The sequence below is a fragment of the Bubalus kerabau genome, chromosome 4 (genome assembly GCF_029407905.1).
Source record: "Bubalus kerabau isolate K-KA32 ecotype Philippines breed swamp buffalo chromosome 4, PCC_UOA_SB_1v2, whole genome shotgun sequence".
In the NCBI taxonomy this organism is placed as follows: domain Eukaryota; kingdom Metazoa; phylum Chordata; class Mammalia; order Artiodactyla; family Bovidae; genus Bubalus; species Bubalus kerabau.
In genome coordinates, this window is record NC_073627.1 from 137,799,213 (window position 1) to 137,813,058 (window position 13,846).

Consider the following 13,846-nt stretch of genomic DNA (forward strand, 5'->3'; position numbering starts at 1 on the left):
TAGCATTCTTGACAATTATAATTAAGCTAATTTATAATTTTACAATTTAATGGCTGTCTCTCTGATGATATATAAGAGCCAAAGAGCAGAGCTGTATTGGTCTGGTTTACTGGAGGATCGATAACTAAGACGGCACCTCTCAGATGTTAAGTACATGCCACAATTCCTTTTGGAATGGATGAATACAACACCAGGCTTACAGAATGAAAGCATGGACCACACATGAGTCCAAGCCCATAAAGGGAAGCAGGATAAGGTATTTGGATTAAGGACTGGAATTTGGGGGACGGGCTCTGAAAATGTAGTCCTTAATCCAAGTACCTTATCCTGCTTCCCTTTATGGTTCTAACAATTCATCCCTTTGAGATAAGACCTAATACTCCAGGAATCTTCAGCTGTTTGTTTGCCAGTCCTTAGCAACAGCACAACCCTTAAGTCATAGGTCTTAATTCTTATTGACTTGGGGGCTGGGAGGGTCACAGAGGTCAGCCGGCAAACAGACAAGCCGAGGGCAGTCCCGACCTTAGATCTATCTACCAGGGCTGAGCCGATGCATAAATGGCATATATGGTTCCTGTAAAGTGCTCAAACAGGGCCTGGCACTCAGTGAGTGCTGAGAAATCTCAGACATCATCACAGCAATGATCATTATTAGGGTGGGAGTCCCAGCCGAAAGCAACCTTTCTTCAGAGGACCTAGAAGAGGTCAGAGCAGGTAGGAAGAGGGCTGGCCCTCGGAAGACTGACATTTGACTTCCTGAGTGCCTCTGGGCTGGAGGAAACCCCAGTCCAGGTGCTGGACACTGGCTAAGGATTGCACATCACCTGTGACTAACATATCTTTGTTGTTGTTTAGTCACTCTTGTGACCCAATGGACTGTAGTCCACTAGGCTCCTTTGTCCATGGGGTTTTCCAGGCAAGAAAAGCAGAGTGGGTTGCCGTTTCTTTCTCCAAGTGATCTTCCCAACTCAGGGACTGAACCCACATCTTCTGCATTGGCAGGTGGATTCTTTATCGCTGAGCCACCAGGGAAGCTGGATCTATATAAAAACAAATAAGCAGGCAGAGCCATGGAGAAAGTCCTAGAAAGGCCTGAGCCTCAGTGAGAGGCAAACCAGCCAGCTCCAACATCCACAGGAAGGCCAGCAGCCCTTGGGGAGGGTGTACCTTCAATCCATCGGGATGTCTCCAAGTAACTTCAAGCCATCCCCTCTGCTCATCTGAGATCTAATGAACACCTGTATTTCATCCTTTATGTGCTTAATGAACTCTGCCGGTAATGTTGGCACCTCCTCAGAAATGAAGTGAAATGTGTGTAATTCCCCAGATCCATTCATTCATCCAGTATTTATTTGGCTTTTATTACGTGACAGGAGCGGGTTTCCCAGGTGGCTCAGCGGTAAAGTATCCGCCTGCAATGTAGGAGACTCAGGAGACGTGGGTTTGATCCATGGGTTGGGAAGATCCCCTGGAGGAGAGAATGGCAACCCACTCCAGTATTCTTGCCTGGAGAATCCTATTGACAGAGGAGCCTGGCAGGTTACAGCTATGAGGTCGCAAAGAGACAGACAGGACTGAACTGACTTAGCAGGCACGCACGAGACAGGAGGAGTGCTGGAAAACTCACAGGCAAACTTTCAGAGCGCTTACCTTGTCCCCCGCCCTATGTAAGCCCTTTATGGGCATTCGGTCCTCACAGCATCCCTAGGAGGCAGTGGTACCATGTCATCCCCATTCACAGATGAGGGGAGTCTCAGATGGAGTAAGCATCTCTTCATTACCATACTAAACCACCTCCAAACCATCCACCTAAGCCCGCTTCTTCAAGGGTGCTTTTGTCCCAAAGCAGGAATCGCTGAGTCAGAACGGAGGACCAAATTTGTGCCTTACAGTCAGGATAGAGAACTCCTCCTGCTGGGAGGCTGGGGTCCTGAACCTTGGGCCCCATGTTTTGAGGGCTTTATAGTAAGTCCCCTACATAGGAAGTAAATCCCTTTCAAGTTGCAGATTTTCAAGGATGTGAATGTGCCGTTCCTGCCAGCTGTTGTACTGTACTACTGTACTTTTCAAGGTACTGTACTACAAGAGTAAAAATGTTTTCTTTATTTTTTATGTTTGTTTTTTATGTATTATTTGTGTGAAAAAGTATCATAAACCAATTACACTACAGTACTCATAGATAGCCAATTGCACTAGCCTGGGTAGCCAGGCTAACTTTGTTGGACTTACAAACAAAAACAAACAAACTGAACTTATAAACCCACTCTGGGAATAGAACTGGTTCGTATGTAGGGGACTTACTGTATTGTCCATTGGAGTCAGACTGGGTCCTGAGGCTTAGGATACGAAAGCTTTAATCACTAAAGTGTTAGTCACTCAGTTGTGTCCGACTCTTTGTGACCTCATGGACTAATGCCTGCCCGGCTCCTCTGTCCATGGAATTCTCCAGGCAAGACTACTGTAGTGGGTTGCCATTCCCTTCTCCATGAATCACTAAAGCTCGTAATTTTGTGCCTTGTGAAAACCATCTCCGGTTGCCTCCAAGCATCTATAGCCTTGGCAAGGAGTGGTGTGCCAACCCCTCACATATGCCCTTCTCACCACCCGCCTGGTCTCCTCTGTCTCTGGCCTCCTGGACTGATTATGGCCTGGAGGACACTGTCCAGGACAAATGAGAGCAGGGACTGTGATGGCGACCGCAGGACTGACCTCTAGGCCACAAGCTGAGCCCTCTAATGGCTTGCATCCTGATTTAGGGAGTCTGGAGCCTTCCTTCTCTTTGGGAAGTCCAGATCCTCTCCCCTTCCCCTCCTCGTGGTTTCTGAGTTCCAGCACCAAGGCTGGTGGAGCCTCAGGCCTGCACAGAGGTACACCCTGGAGCACCGGAAGCCGTGGGCAGGGACCCCTCATGGGGGCTAGGTTAGCACTGAAGCTCAGAATGTCCTGATAGCTTAGGTGGTAAAGAATCCACCTGCAATGCAGGATACCTGGGTTTGATCACTGGGTTGAGAAGATCCCCTGGAGCACTCCAGTATTCTGGCCTGGAGAATTCCATGGACAGTCCATGGGGTCACAAAGAGTCGGACATGACTGAGCAACTTTCACTTCACTCAAAATGCCAGTGGGCAGTGCTGATAGATAATTGGATTTATTATTATTTTTTATTTCGCAATGGACTGTGCCCTGCCTTATTGATTGCACTGGGGTCAGCTAGCTCCCTCTGCAGCCCCTCTCCTAGGCAATTCCCCCCCAAAAAACAGACTTCATTTTATTACCCTAAAGTTTGCAAAAATTAGGACTGGGGAGCCTGAAGAATTCCGAGTCCAAACTTTTTCCCACTACCAGGGGGCAGTGAGGCTCCCAAGTTTGAGTCTCAAAATGAAGACTTGAGTCTTATATGAGACTCACCTATATTGAGTCTCAGTATGAAGGCTCCTGTCTCTAGGGCTCTCTTTGGGAGGATTCCTGTCCTTTGTCCCCCACTGTCTGTGCAGCCCAGGTTGCTTGGCCAGGTGTTCCTGTCCTAGGTTCTAGAGCCAACAAAAGTCTGAGAGGCTCTGGCTGAAGAACGTGGCTGCACACTGACTCTGGGGCACAGAAAACATAAGGCCTTCAATGGGAGCTGGGCCTCCTCTTGAGACACTTCCTAAAGCTCCAAGCTGTGGCCATGCCGCCAAGGCTGAGCAGGCCTGGAGCAACCTCTGTAACAGGGAGCAGGGTTTCATTGCCCCTGGAAGAATCCAGGCACCTCAAGATGTATTGGGGGCCTTTTCTCGTTTCCTAGAGGAGACTGGGGGTTGCAAGAGAGGCTGGCCATGAAGTTCAAACTCAGCCCAATACATAGCTCTCCATTCCCAGGGCTCCCCTCCTGGGCACCCCATTCCAGAAGTGGCCTGGCTCGAAGTTCCAGTATCCATGGAACCCCAAGAGGTCTCGGGGTCAGCCAGGAGCCTCTGGCCCACACCCTCTCCACCTCATTACCCCTCAAGGATGCCAGGGGAGGTCCATCCTTCTCCAAATTTCTTAAAACAATCCCAGGCATTTCTTTTTTCCTATTCCTTTGGTTCTAGGTGGCAGTAGTATGCAGTTTGAAAGAAGGGAGTGACATGCAGGAAGCTGAATTTTTCTGAGCATGAATAGAGAAAACAAAACACCTACCTCCAGCCAGTGGGGCATGGCGAGGCCGCCCTGTATTTTGATAAGGTTGCAGTTCACCAGTCCCTCACCTGTTTTTGGAGGTGGCAGGTAGGAAGCGAGGTAACAGGACCCAGATGTTAACAGGAAAGCAAGCACTGGCATTCTCCAACTCACATTCCACCCGTGGGTGTGGTCCTGCCATCCAGACAGGGCCAGGTCCACAGTTCAGAAGGGAATTGGCGGTCAGCAAGGCTGCCAGGAGACCCTGTGTGGACTAGCTCGCCTGGTAAACCCACCTGCCAGCCCTAGAGCCTTCCCACCTTGGCATGTCTCCCCAGCAATGAAAGAAACACAGCTTGGCTGTGGCTGAATGGATGAAACCTCCCAATTTCATGTCTGTGAGTTTTATTTATTAGTCATTCAATGAAAAGTCAATTTCTTAAAGAACTGGGGGTTGGAAGGGAAGCTAGGAATCACCTCTCTCACCTCCTTATTTTCCAAGGAGGAAACTGAAACCTGAAAGAGATTAATTAAGGAATCAGCCAGTGAATGATAGTGAACTGACTTGTGTGTGCACGCTTAGTTGCTCAGTCGTGTCCAACTCTTTGTGACCCCATGGACTGCAGCCCACCAGGCTCCTCTGTCCACGGGATTCTCCAGGCAAGAATACTGGAGTGGGTCGCCATTTCTTCCTCCAGGGAATCTTCTTACCCAGGGATCGAATCTATGTCTCCTGCATTGGCAGGTGGATTCTTTACCACTGCAGATCTTTTACCACCAGGAAGAAAGCCCTTCCAGGGGATAGAAATGGCCAGATTCAGGCATAAAGCTTTCCCACACCCCACGCTTGAGCACAAGGCTCACCTTCTAGAGCCCGAAGGGCCTCTGAAAGGATGAGGGTGTTTTGTGCTAGGAGTGTGGTGCCCCCACTGGCATGCCTGGGCACACAGCCTGGCTCAGCTCCACCCACCATAAAGCCCTTGTGGAAAACCTCATTTTCTTTGGCCTAGGCCTTTCATTTGGGTTGAGAACCCCATTCTACCCAAGTCTAATTTGTCTGAAGTGAATGGTACCCCAGCGCACGGGGACTCTTGGCACGTCAGCTTTTGGAGCTCTATTATGACTTTCTTGGAATGCTGCTCAGCAATTAGAGATGGCAAGCCTTTCCCACAGCTGTGGGGCTGTGGCCCACGCCCCTGCTCACTTACAAGCAAATACTTGGCTCAGCGGAGAGCTGTCGAGTTCACATTTTTAGCCCCATGGGGCAGTAAGCTGTTGTGGCTGACCAGTTCAGTAGTGCTTTTGACATGATGATGCCAGGGTCAAGAAGCAGTGTCAGAGCCTGGCTGGAGAGCCATCCTGTACCCCAACGTGTCTGCATTTGCTCATTTTAAAAAATAAGCCCTCAAGAAGCTCTTCCAATGTGCCAGCCTGGTGACCAAATTCATGGTTTAGCACAAAGCATTAGATAGGATTTACCAGGCCTTTTTGGAGGATGGGCTAGACCTCCTAGCAAAATCTTGTTAGTTATCCCTGTAGGAAAAGTCATCAACGTGAGGGTACATGATGCAGGTTTTTAGAGACCCCGTCTCAGGAAGGGAGGGGTGTATATCAGACATAATGTTGTTAAGGTTTCCTTTCCTTTCCCTCTGGAAACCAAAGTACAGTCTTTGGCCCCAAACACTGGCTACATCGTGCTTGTATCTGTGTGCTTTACAGACCAACTGTGGTTCCTCTGGGTCTTTGGAAAGGGCCATTGCCAAGGGGACCACAGGTGCTGCAGTCCTTGAATCCTTCGCAGGAAGCACTGAGTTGCAATCACACTGTATGTCCAGCCACAGAGTACGGCGGGGCACACAGAGGATCCCCAACCTCTGAGGACAGTGGAGCTTATCCATGTGTCTTTTCGTTTGGCACCTCCACCAAAGCCAGGTGACAGCCACTGAAGGTGACAGCAGTAGAGCCCAACAACTTTCTGAGCTCACCATCAAAGTACCTGTGGGCAAGCTTCAGCCTGAGACCATCTGGTCTACCCTTTCTGCGGAGTCAATGACCAAAACATAACACAGTCCCCTCTGGGCATCCAGGCTCCTCACCTTTTTCTGGAAGCCCATGGCGGGGATGTTACATCTCACAGCAGCATCTTCCTCATGATTGCAGCCCTGAGACTCAGCATTGAACTTGCAGTCTATGATGGACTTCTCATTCCCCGTGCACTCGATTTCATTGAGGTGAATGGGTCCTATCCCTGGAAATAGAAAATGAAAAGGCACTATGAAGGCTTCCACAAGAAAGTTTCTTCAAGGGGAAAGGAAGTCCCAGACAGTAAGAACATGCCTCTCCCATCCTCAGAATGCTCCCAACTGCCTCCCACAATAGCTCAATGACTCAGGCCTCTTCTACCTGGAGAGAATGTTGTCTTGGGAGTCACTTCTCCCACAAGAACAAAGGTTGTTACTAATTGATGTGACCTTGACCAACTCACTCGGCCTCTCTGAATATTGAGAAGCTGAAATAGAGGAGCTGGTCTAGAGGGCATTTAAGTTCCCTTCTCAACTTGTACACCCTGTGTATTGATGAATCCTAAAGGGGCAACTCTCAGAGTAGTCGGACTCCCTACAGCAAAGAGATGGCATTCTCAGACTGGATGATCTGAGTTATAGAAAGGACTTTTAAAAATAAAAATATGAACAAAGCATGAGGAAATCACAAAATCGCAATGCATAGTCTATTGTGTGGACTAATACCACCCCCAGGCCCGCAAGAAAGAAAAGTGTCTGTCACTCAGTCATGTCTGACTCTGCAACCCCGTGGACTGTAGCCCACCAGGTTCTTCTGTCCATGGAGTTCTCCAGGCAAGAATACTGGAGTGGGTAGCTGCTGCCTTCTCCAGGGATCTTCCCACATCAGGGCTCGAACCCAGGTCTCCCGCATTGCAGGCAGATTCTTTACCATCTGAGCCACCAGGGATGAGGGGAGGATGTTAATATCTGGTCCAGGAGAACAAAAGAGCCTTGTGGGGAGGTCACCTGTTAAGAGCTGTTACCCTCAGTGAAGGGACACAGCGGCCCTCAGAGAGAATAAAGACCCAGCTCCTCCTCACCTCCAATCTCCCCCAGTGTTCCCTACTAGCCACATCCAAACCTGCCTTCCAGGGCCCTGAACCATGTGGACAAGGAGGAGCGTGGAGCCGCAGGGGCAGACAGAAGACATCCCACAGGGACCCCTAATGCACATGTGGGAAGCTTTCCATACAGGCACCAGGATGGCAAGGGGGAATTCCCCACTGCTGGGAAGAGGGAATTCCCAGTTTGTCAGTATTCAACTCAACTCACCTCACAAAACCACCTCTCCTCTGTCTAGCCCATAAAGACGGATCCAAGTCTAGTTCTTTCTGGGACCTCTGGGCTGCTTCAACCCCCACCCTGTGCCTTGCCCTGCTCTGTGACCTCCTCTCTCTCTTGATCTTCACCATCATCCTCTGGTTTGGGTCCATCCCTCAGCACTCATCTGAGCCCATAAAATCTCCCATCTTTATGACGACCCTCACCTGACCCCACACCTCCTTCTGGCCTGTCACTTTCCTCCCCTTCAGAGTGAACTTGAAAGAGTCATCTGCTTTTGTTCTTTCTGCTTTCAGCAGGAGGACCTTTCCTAATCTGCTTCTCCACAGCATCTCCCTAACTCAGGAAGCAGCACCTCCATCCTCCTGGTTCTTGCCAGAACCCAGAGGCATCACCCCCTCCTCTTTTATCCACAGACAAGCAACCCATCATCATGTCCTATTCACTCCCCCCAAATCTCAGTGCTTTTCATTTCTGCCACTTATCTAACTCTGTCACCTCCCATTTGGACAAATGACATAGCTTCTAGTCTCCCTCCTGCTTGCTTATTCCAAAATATTCCCCACACACAACCCATGAGATTTTTTAATGCATGGTTAATCATGTCACTCCCCTATCTTAATCCCTGTAATAGTATCTCACTGCAGTTCAGGGTACAATTAGTTCCCAAATGGTCCAAACAGGGACCAGCCTCCACAAAGCGTCCCAGCTATGCTTGCTCCTCCCCAGCTTGACCACATGTCTCTCCTTTGGCTATTCCTTCTGCCTGGACCCTCTTCTTCCTTTTCCTTAGCAGTGAACTCCTGCTCAACCTTCAGGGCTCAGGTCTGATGTCACTTCAATGGCACAACCTTTCTAAGCCTCATCTAAGCTGGGTCCCCTCAGGTCACCTCCACTGAGCACTCCACTTCACGCTGTATTCTGGTGGCTCTCTATTCAATGTCTGTCTGATTCCCTACTGGGCTGCAAGTCCCACAAGGGCAGGCATTACATCTATGTTCCTTGGGGATTACCAACCAGAGACTAGCAAATAGGAGGTGCTGCAAACAGTATCTGAATGGACATCCTTGACTTAAGTAAGTGCCTGTTGATTGTCAGCCTCTGTACCAGTGTTGGGAACTCACAGAGGAATACAGCAGTCCCTGTCATGACAAGCTCATAGTACGTGGCTGGGGGATATAGGCACTTAGACAGACTTGTAACATAATGTGGCACATGATAAAGATGGAGGTAACTCTCTGCACTTTGGAGCCCCAGGGAGGGACCCTTGGCTCTGGGTTTCTGGAGACACTTGGGATCTAGACTCTGAGGCCAGAAATTAACTTCTAGGAGCAACCCACTGTAATGGGTAAGAGCCAAGTTTCCATTTCCTTGGAAATTCATAAATGAAGACGCTTCCAATTCCTTGGAATTTTATAAAATTTATAAAAACACATCAATCAGGACTTTCCTGATGTTCCAGTGGTTGAGAGTCTGTGCTTCCACTGCAGGAGGCATGGGTTCAATCTCTTGTTGGGGAACTAAGATTCCACATGGCACATAGTGCAGCTCCCTGCCCCCCCCAAAAAACACCAACAAACACATCAGTCACTATGGCTAGAAACACCCAAGGACTCAGAGCAGAAACGCTGTGCAAAATACAGATTCCAAACAGAGATGCTGAAGCAAGCAGGGCCATGGCTCATGAATTAAGATGGGCTCAGAAACAGGCAGCAACCTAGGACTTGGATGTGCAGTTAGAGCAGAGGCTTGTTAGATGATTATGAGGATAATGGTGATGGCGGTGGTGATGATAATGGTGGTGATGGTGATGAAAATGGAGGCGATAGTGGTGATGATGATGGTACTGGTGGTGACAGTGATGATGGTAGTGGTGATGGTGGTGGTGGTGATGGTGATGGTGATGAGGATGGTCGTGATCATGGTGTTGATGACAATGATGGTAGTGGTGATGATGGTGGTGGTTGTGGTGATGAGGATGGTGGCAGTGGTGGTAATCATGATGGTGATGGTGGTGGTGATGATAATGATAGTGGTGATGGCGGTGGTGAGGATGGTGATGAGGATGGTGATGATAATGATGGTGGTGGTGACGAGGATGGTGGTGGTGGTGGTGGTGAGGATGGTGATGAGGATGGTGGTGATAATAGTGGTGATGACAATGATGATGGTGGTGATGAGGATGGTGATGGTGATGATAATGAGGATGGTGACGGTGGTGGTGGTGGTGGTTGTGGTGATGAGGATGGTGGTGGTAATGGTGATGGTGATGATGGTGGTAGATGGTACTAATATTTACTGAGCACTCACCATGTTTTGGATTCTGTCCTAAATACATTGTTTATATTAACTCATTTCATCACCCCAACAACCCAACAGAGTGGACCCCACTGGGGACCAAGGATAAAGTAACAGCCCAAAAGAGGAACCAGGACTCAAACCAGACAGTCTGACTCACAGCATGATTTTGCTGAGTTTCTGAAGTTCTTTCAGGAGAGTCAGGGGAGGAAATCCTTTGCTGGAAAGAGCAGCGGATTGCTCTGGAGAGAGCTGAGCCGTTGAAGTGCCTATGTTCTCCATCATCTAGGGGTGCTCCCTCTGCCTCCTCCCTCCTGGAACATCTCCTGCTTTCTGCCCATCTAAGTAGAGGTCTGCCTTCAGGGAGCACTGTGAGTCCTTTGTGGCTCGGCTTGAGCAGCCTCACTCTCATCTGCAGCATTTACTTTTTACATCTTTCTTTCTTGCTTACAAAGCAGTAAGCTGCAGCTTCAGCCTTAGAGTAGATTCAGCCTGCGTCTCCTTGGGAAGTGACAGAACCTTTCTTACTCCACTTTCCCCATCTGTAAAAGGCAATAACAATGTCTCTCTTGCAGGACTGGGCTTTTGAAGATTGAATGAGACCAATTGTGTCAAGTTACCAGGGACTCAATAAATGATAAGAATTACTGGGTTGCTCAAAAAGTTCATTCGAGTTTTCCTGATATTATCAGGATAATTTCTTATATATCATCACCTATTTGTTAGTGTAAAATACCTTTGGTGCTATTTCTTGTTTTGTCCACTTGAGCTAACTTCCTAGAGAGCAGAAACACTTACTAGAAATGTCTGTGGAAGAAATGAATTCTCTGTTCCAGGCTCCAGCCCAAACAGTACTCAACAAATGTGTATGGATTGCTAAATTCTGAGACTGGACAGGAGAGAAGAGATTAACGCAAGAGCCTTAACACTTTAGACTCCAACTAACAACTGCTTGGAGCTTCCCAAGTGGCTCAGTGGTAGAGAATCCGCCTGCAATGCAGGAGACCCAGGTTCGATCCCTGGATCAGGAACATCCCCTGGAGAAGGAAATGAAACCCACTCTAGTATTCTTGCCTGGGAAATCCCATGGACAGAGGAGCCTGGTAGGCTACAGTCCATGGGGTTGCAAAGAGCTGGACATGGCTTAGAGATTAAACAACTGCTTAGTCTCCTTCTGGCCTAACCGATGTAAGGCCAGAAGGCTGTCTCTAGACATCTGGCGACGAGGCCTGGGAGGGCAGTACCCACTTTCCTGAAGCCTGCACATTCATGGCACACCAGAGCAGAGTGCAGAGATGGAAGAGCCAGGATTTCTTACATTCTTCCCTATACCACCCAGTTTTGCTGTGAGTCGAGCAGGGTATGAGGTGTTACTAAAGAATACCAGCCTGGATGTCCAGCTGAGCTCGCCCAGGAGTGTCTGTGAGTTCCTAGCTAATTTTTGTTGATCTGGATTTGATCCGCTGCATCGTGAACCCCAGCTTTGCCCTCATCCTGGGTTCTGGACTGTCCATCCACTCACTATGCCTCCCCCACCTCCACCTTGGCCTTGCTTTTCCCCAACCTGAACCCTGTGACCACAGGCCTGGGGCAGGAGAAGGATGTGAGACAGAAGCCATGGCCAACCTCTCAGAACAGTGTTATGGACTTTGGACCCACAATCAACTGTAGGCTGTCATTAGTTTTTGAAGATCACAGTAGAATAGACTAGGACAACGCAATCTGTTTTTCATGTTAGCCATGTTTCTGGAGACTTTTGTTTAGGCTTTACATGTGTGGCACATGCTGTCAGTATTCCTGATCAGAGATTTCAGGCCTGCTGAATTTCAGTCCTTTCAGGATCTGAAAGGGACTGATCTCGAGCTGCTCCATCCAGCACAGTGGCTGCTGCCTCACTGAGTCCTTGGAATGTGGCCAGTCCAGACTGAGATGGACTGCAAGCGCAAAATGCATCCTACATTTCCGAGAGTCAGTACCCCACCTGCGAACTACCTCATCAAGAGCATTTATGTTGATCAAATGTTGAAATCATAATACTTCGGAAATATATATATTATTAAAGAAAATAGATTGCTTTAAAGAATTTCACCTGTTCCTTTTTATTTGTTCTTTACATGGCTACTAGAAAATAACATTACATATGTGGCTTCAAAGAGTTGGACATGACCAAGCGACTAAAACTTTCCGTTTTATGTCTATTGGATAGCGTGGGTCTGGAGTGTTAGAATTTTCTTTTGGCTGCACCGCTTGGCATGCAGGATATTAGGTCCCCAGCTAGGGATTGAACCTGGGCCCCCTGCAGTGGAAACACAAAGTCTTAACCACTGGACCACTAGGGATGTCTGGGAGAGTTGGAAATTCTTGACCAAGTGGTTGTTCAGCTGATCCTGCTTGTACAACTGAAACTCATTCATTCATTCTTGATAAAATGAATATCCCCAGAGCACTATAGGGCTTCCCAGGCTGCACTAGTGGTAAAGAACCTGCCTGCCAACGCGGGAGACAGAAGAGACGTGGGTTTGATTCCTGGGTGGGGAAGGTCCCCTGGAGGAGGGCATGGCAACCCACTCTAGTATTTTTGCCTGGAGAATCCCATGGACAGAGGAGCCTGGTGGGCTACAGTCCATATGGTCGCAAAGAGTTGGACACGACTGAAGCAACTTAGCACACACATACACAGCACACACAGAGTGCTATAAGCTGGGCATGGGGGGGAGGCGGGTATGTAAACAGCGGGAATCCAGATGTGTTCAGGGATCTCAGAAAACAAAGCGCAGTGCCTGACTCTGACCTAACATCCACACTGGTGAGAACAGGAGGCTGGAGCCAGACAGAACGTAAGACACCATGAACCCAGTGAAGAATCTGAGGCCCAGAAGGTTGCTCAAGGTCACTAAGCATGTAGGTGGCAGGGCTGGGACCAGGACTCAGATTGCCTAACCTGAGCCCTTGCCCTTTCACCACCGTCGCTGTAGGTGTGGTAATTTGGTCCACAAGCCACAGCCTGAGCTGAGGACAGACCCTGTCTGCTCCTCTGTGACTTGACATCGAATGTGGACTTTTCCCTTCCTGTCTACCAGAGGTGATTTGTCCAGCGTGGCAGCAGGTGATAAATCATCCAATGGTTCTTTCAAGGACAGCACTGAAAATGCCAGCTGTCTCTTTCTCCAAGAGTTCTGTGGGCCCTTGGAAACGCTTGGCTGCTCTGGGCAGTGAAATAATTAGGTCAAACAGCACACACCCATGAAAAGTGGAATGTTTATGCCATCCAGTGCTTGTCCACTCCTTGGAGTCAGTGGTCTCTGTCCTGGGGGCCTTGCCAGACCACAACAATGCACTAGCCAATGAGTACAATGGACTCTGGGGCTATTTGAAACCCAAGGGAGCCACAAGGAGCTCACCACAACAGGGGAGGAGGAGGAGTGTCATGTGGGATCACTACCAGCTGGCACTCAAAGTTCAAGTCCATCCAAGACCCTCAAATGTCAGTGGAAATACCCGGGAAGCTTGCGGGGGTTGGAGAACGGAGATAAGAGATGCTCTGAAGGTAAGCAGGATGAGACAAGGTGGGGACAAGGGAGAAACCTACACCCGAGAGTTAGAAGATGTAGGTTTCCATGCTTCTCTGCCACTAACCATGGGTGTGGCCTCAGACTTGCTCTCTGGAGCCTCAGATTTCTCATCTCTTGGACCAGATGACCTCTGAGCTCTTCTGCAGCAATACCATCTATGATTCTAAGATTCTCTTGGGTCCACTGGCTATTATTTCCTTCAGGCTGTGATCAATGACCTAACCACATTCCTTTCTGCAGGGCGACGGCCCTATGTCTGACAGCGTGGAAACATCCTCTCCCCACAGGACAGGACAGCCCACCCTCGCCGGCAGCTCACTCTCCTTCCTCCCCACCCTCTCTAAACCACAGCAATCCCCGGGCTGCAGCAGCCTCCCTGGGGGTCAGTGGCGAGAAGATTCCAGATGACTGGTCTCCTCTGCTCAACACAGTTCTATGGGGGGAAGGCTGGACGCTCTCTGGGCTGCAGACTCTGGAGCGAAGATTCCATTCTCT

The 13,846-nt window shown here is 49.1% G+C and overlaps 1 protein-coding gene across 1 annotated transcript in view; it reads right to left on the minus strand.

The window, feature by feature from the left end:
* The window catches only part of LOXL2 (lysyl oxidase like 2), a 112,409-nt gene that overhangs the window by 27,475 nt on the left and 71,088 nt on the right, over positions 1-13,846 (minus strand). The window contains exon 7 of the mRNA XM_055578742.1: positions 6,234-6,385. Within this exon, the coding sequence (XP_055434717.1) occupies positions 6,234-6,385 (152 nt within the window). The remainder of the gene's footprint in view (positions 1-6,233; positions 6,386-13,846) is intronic.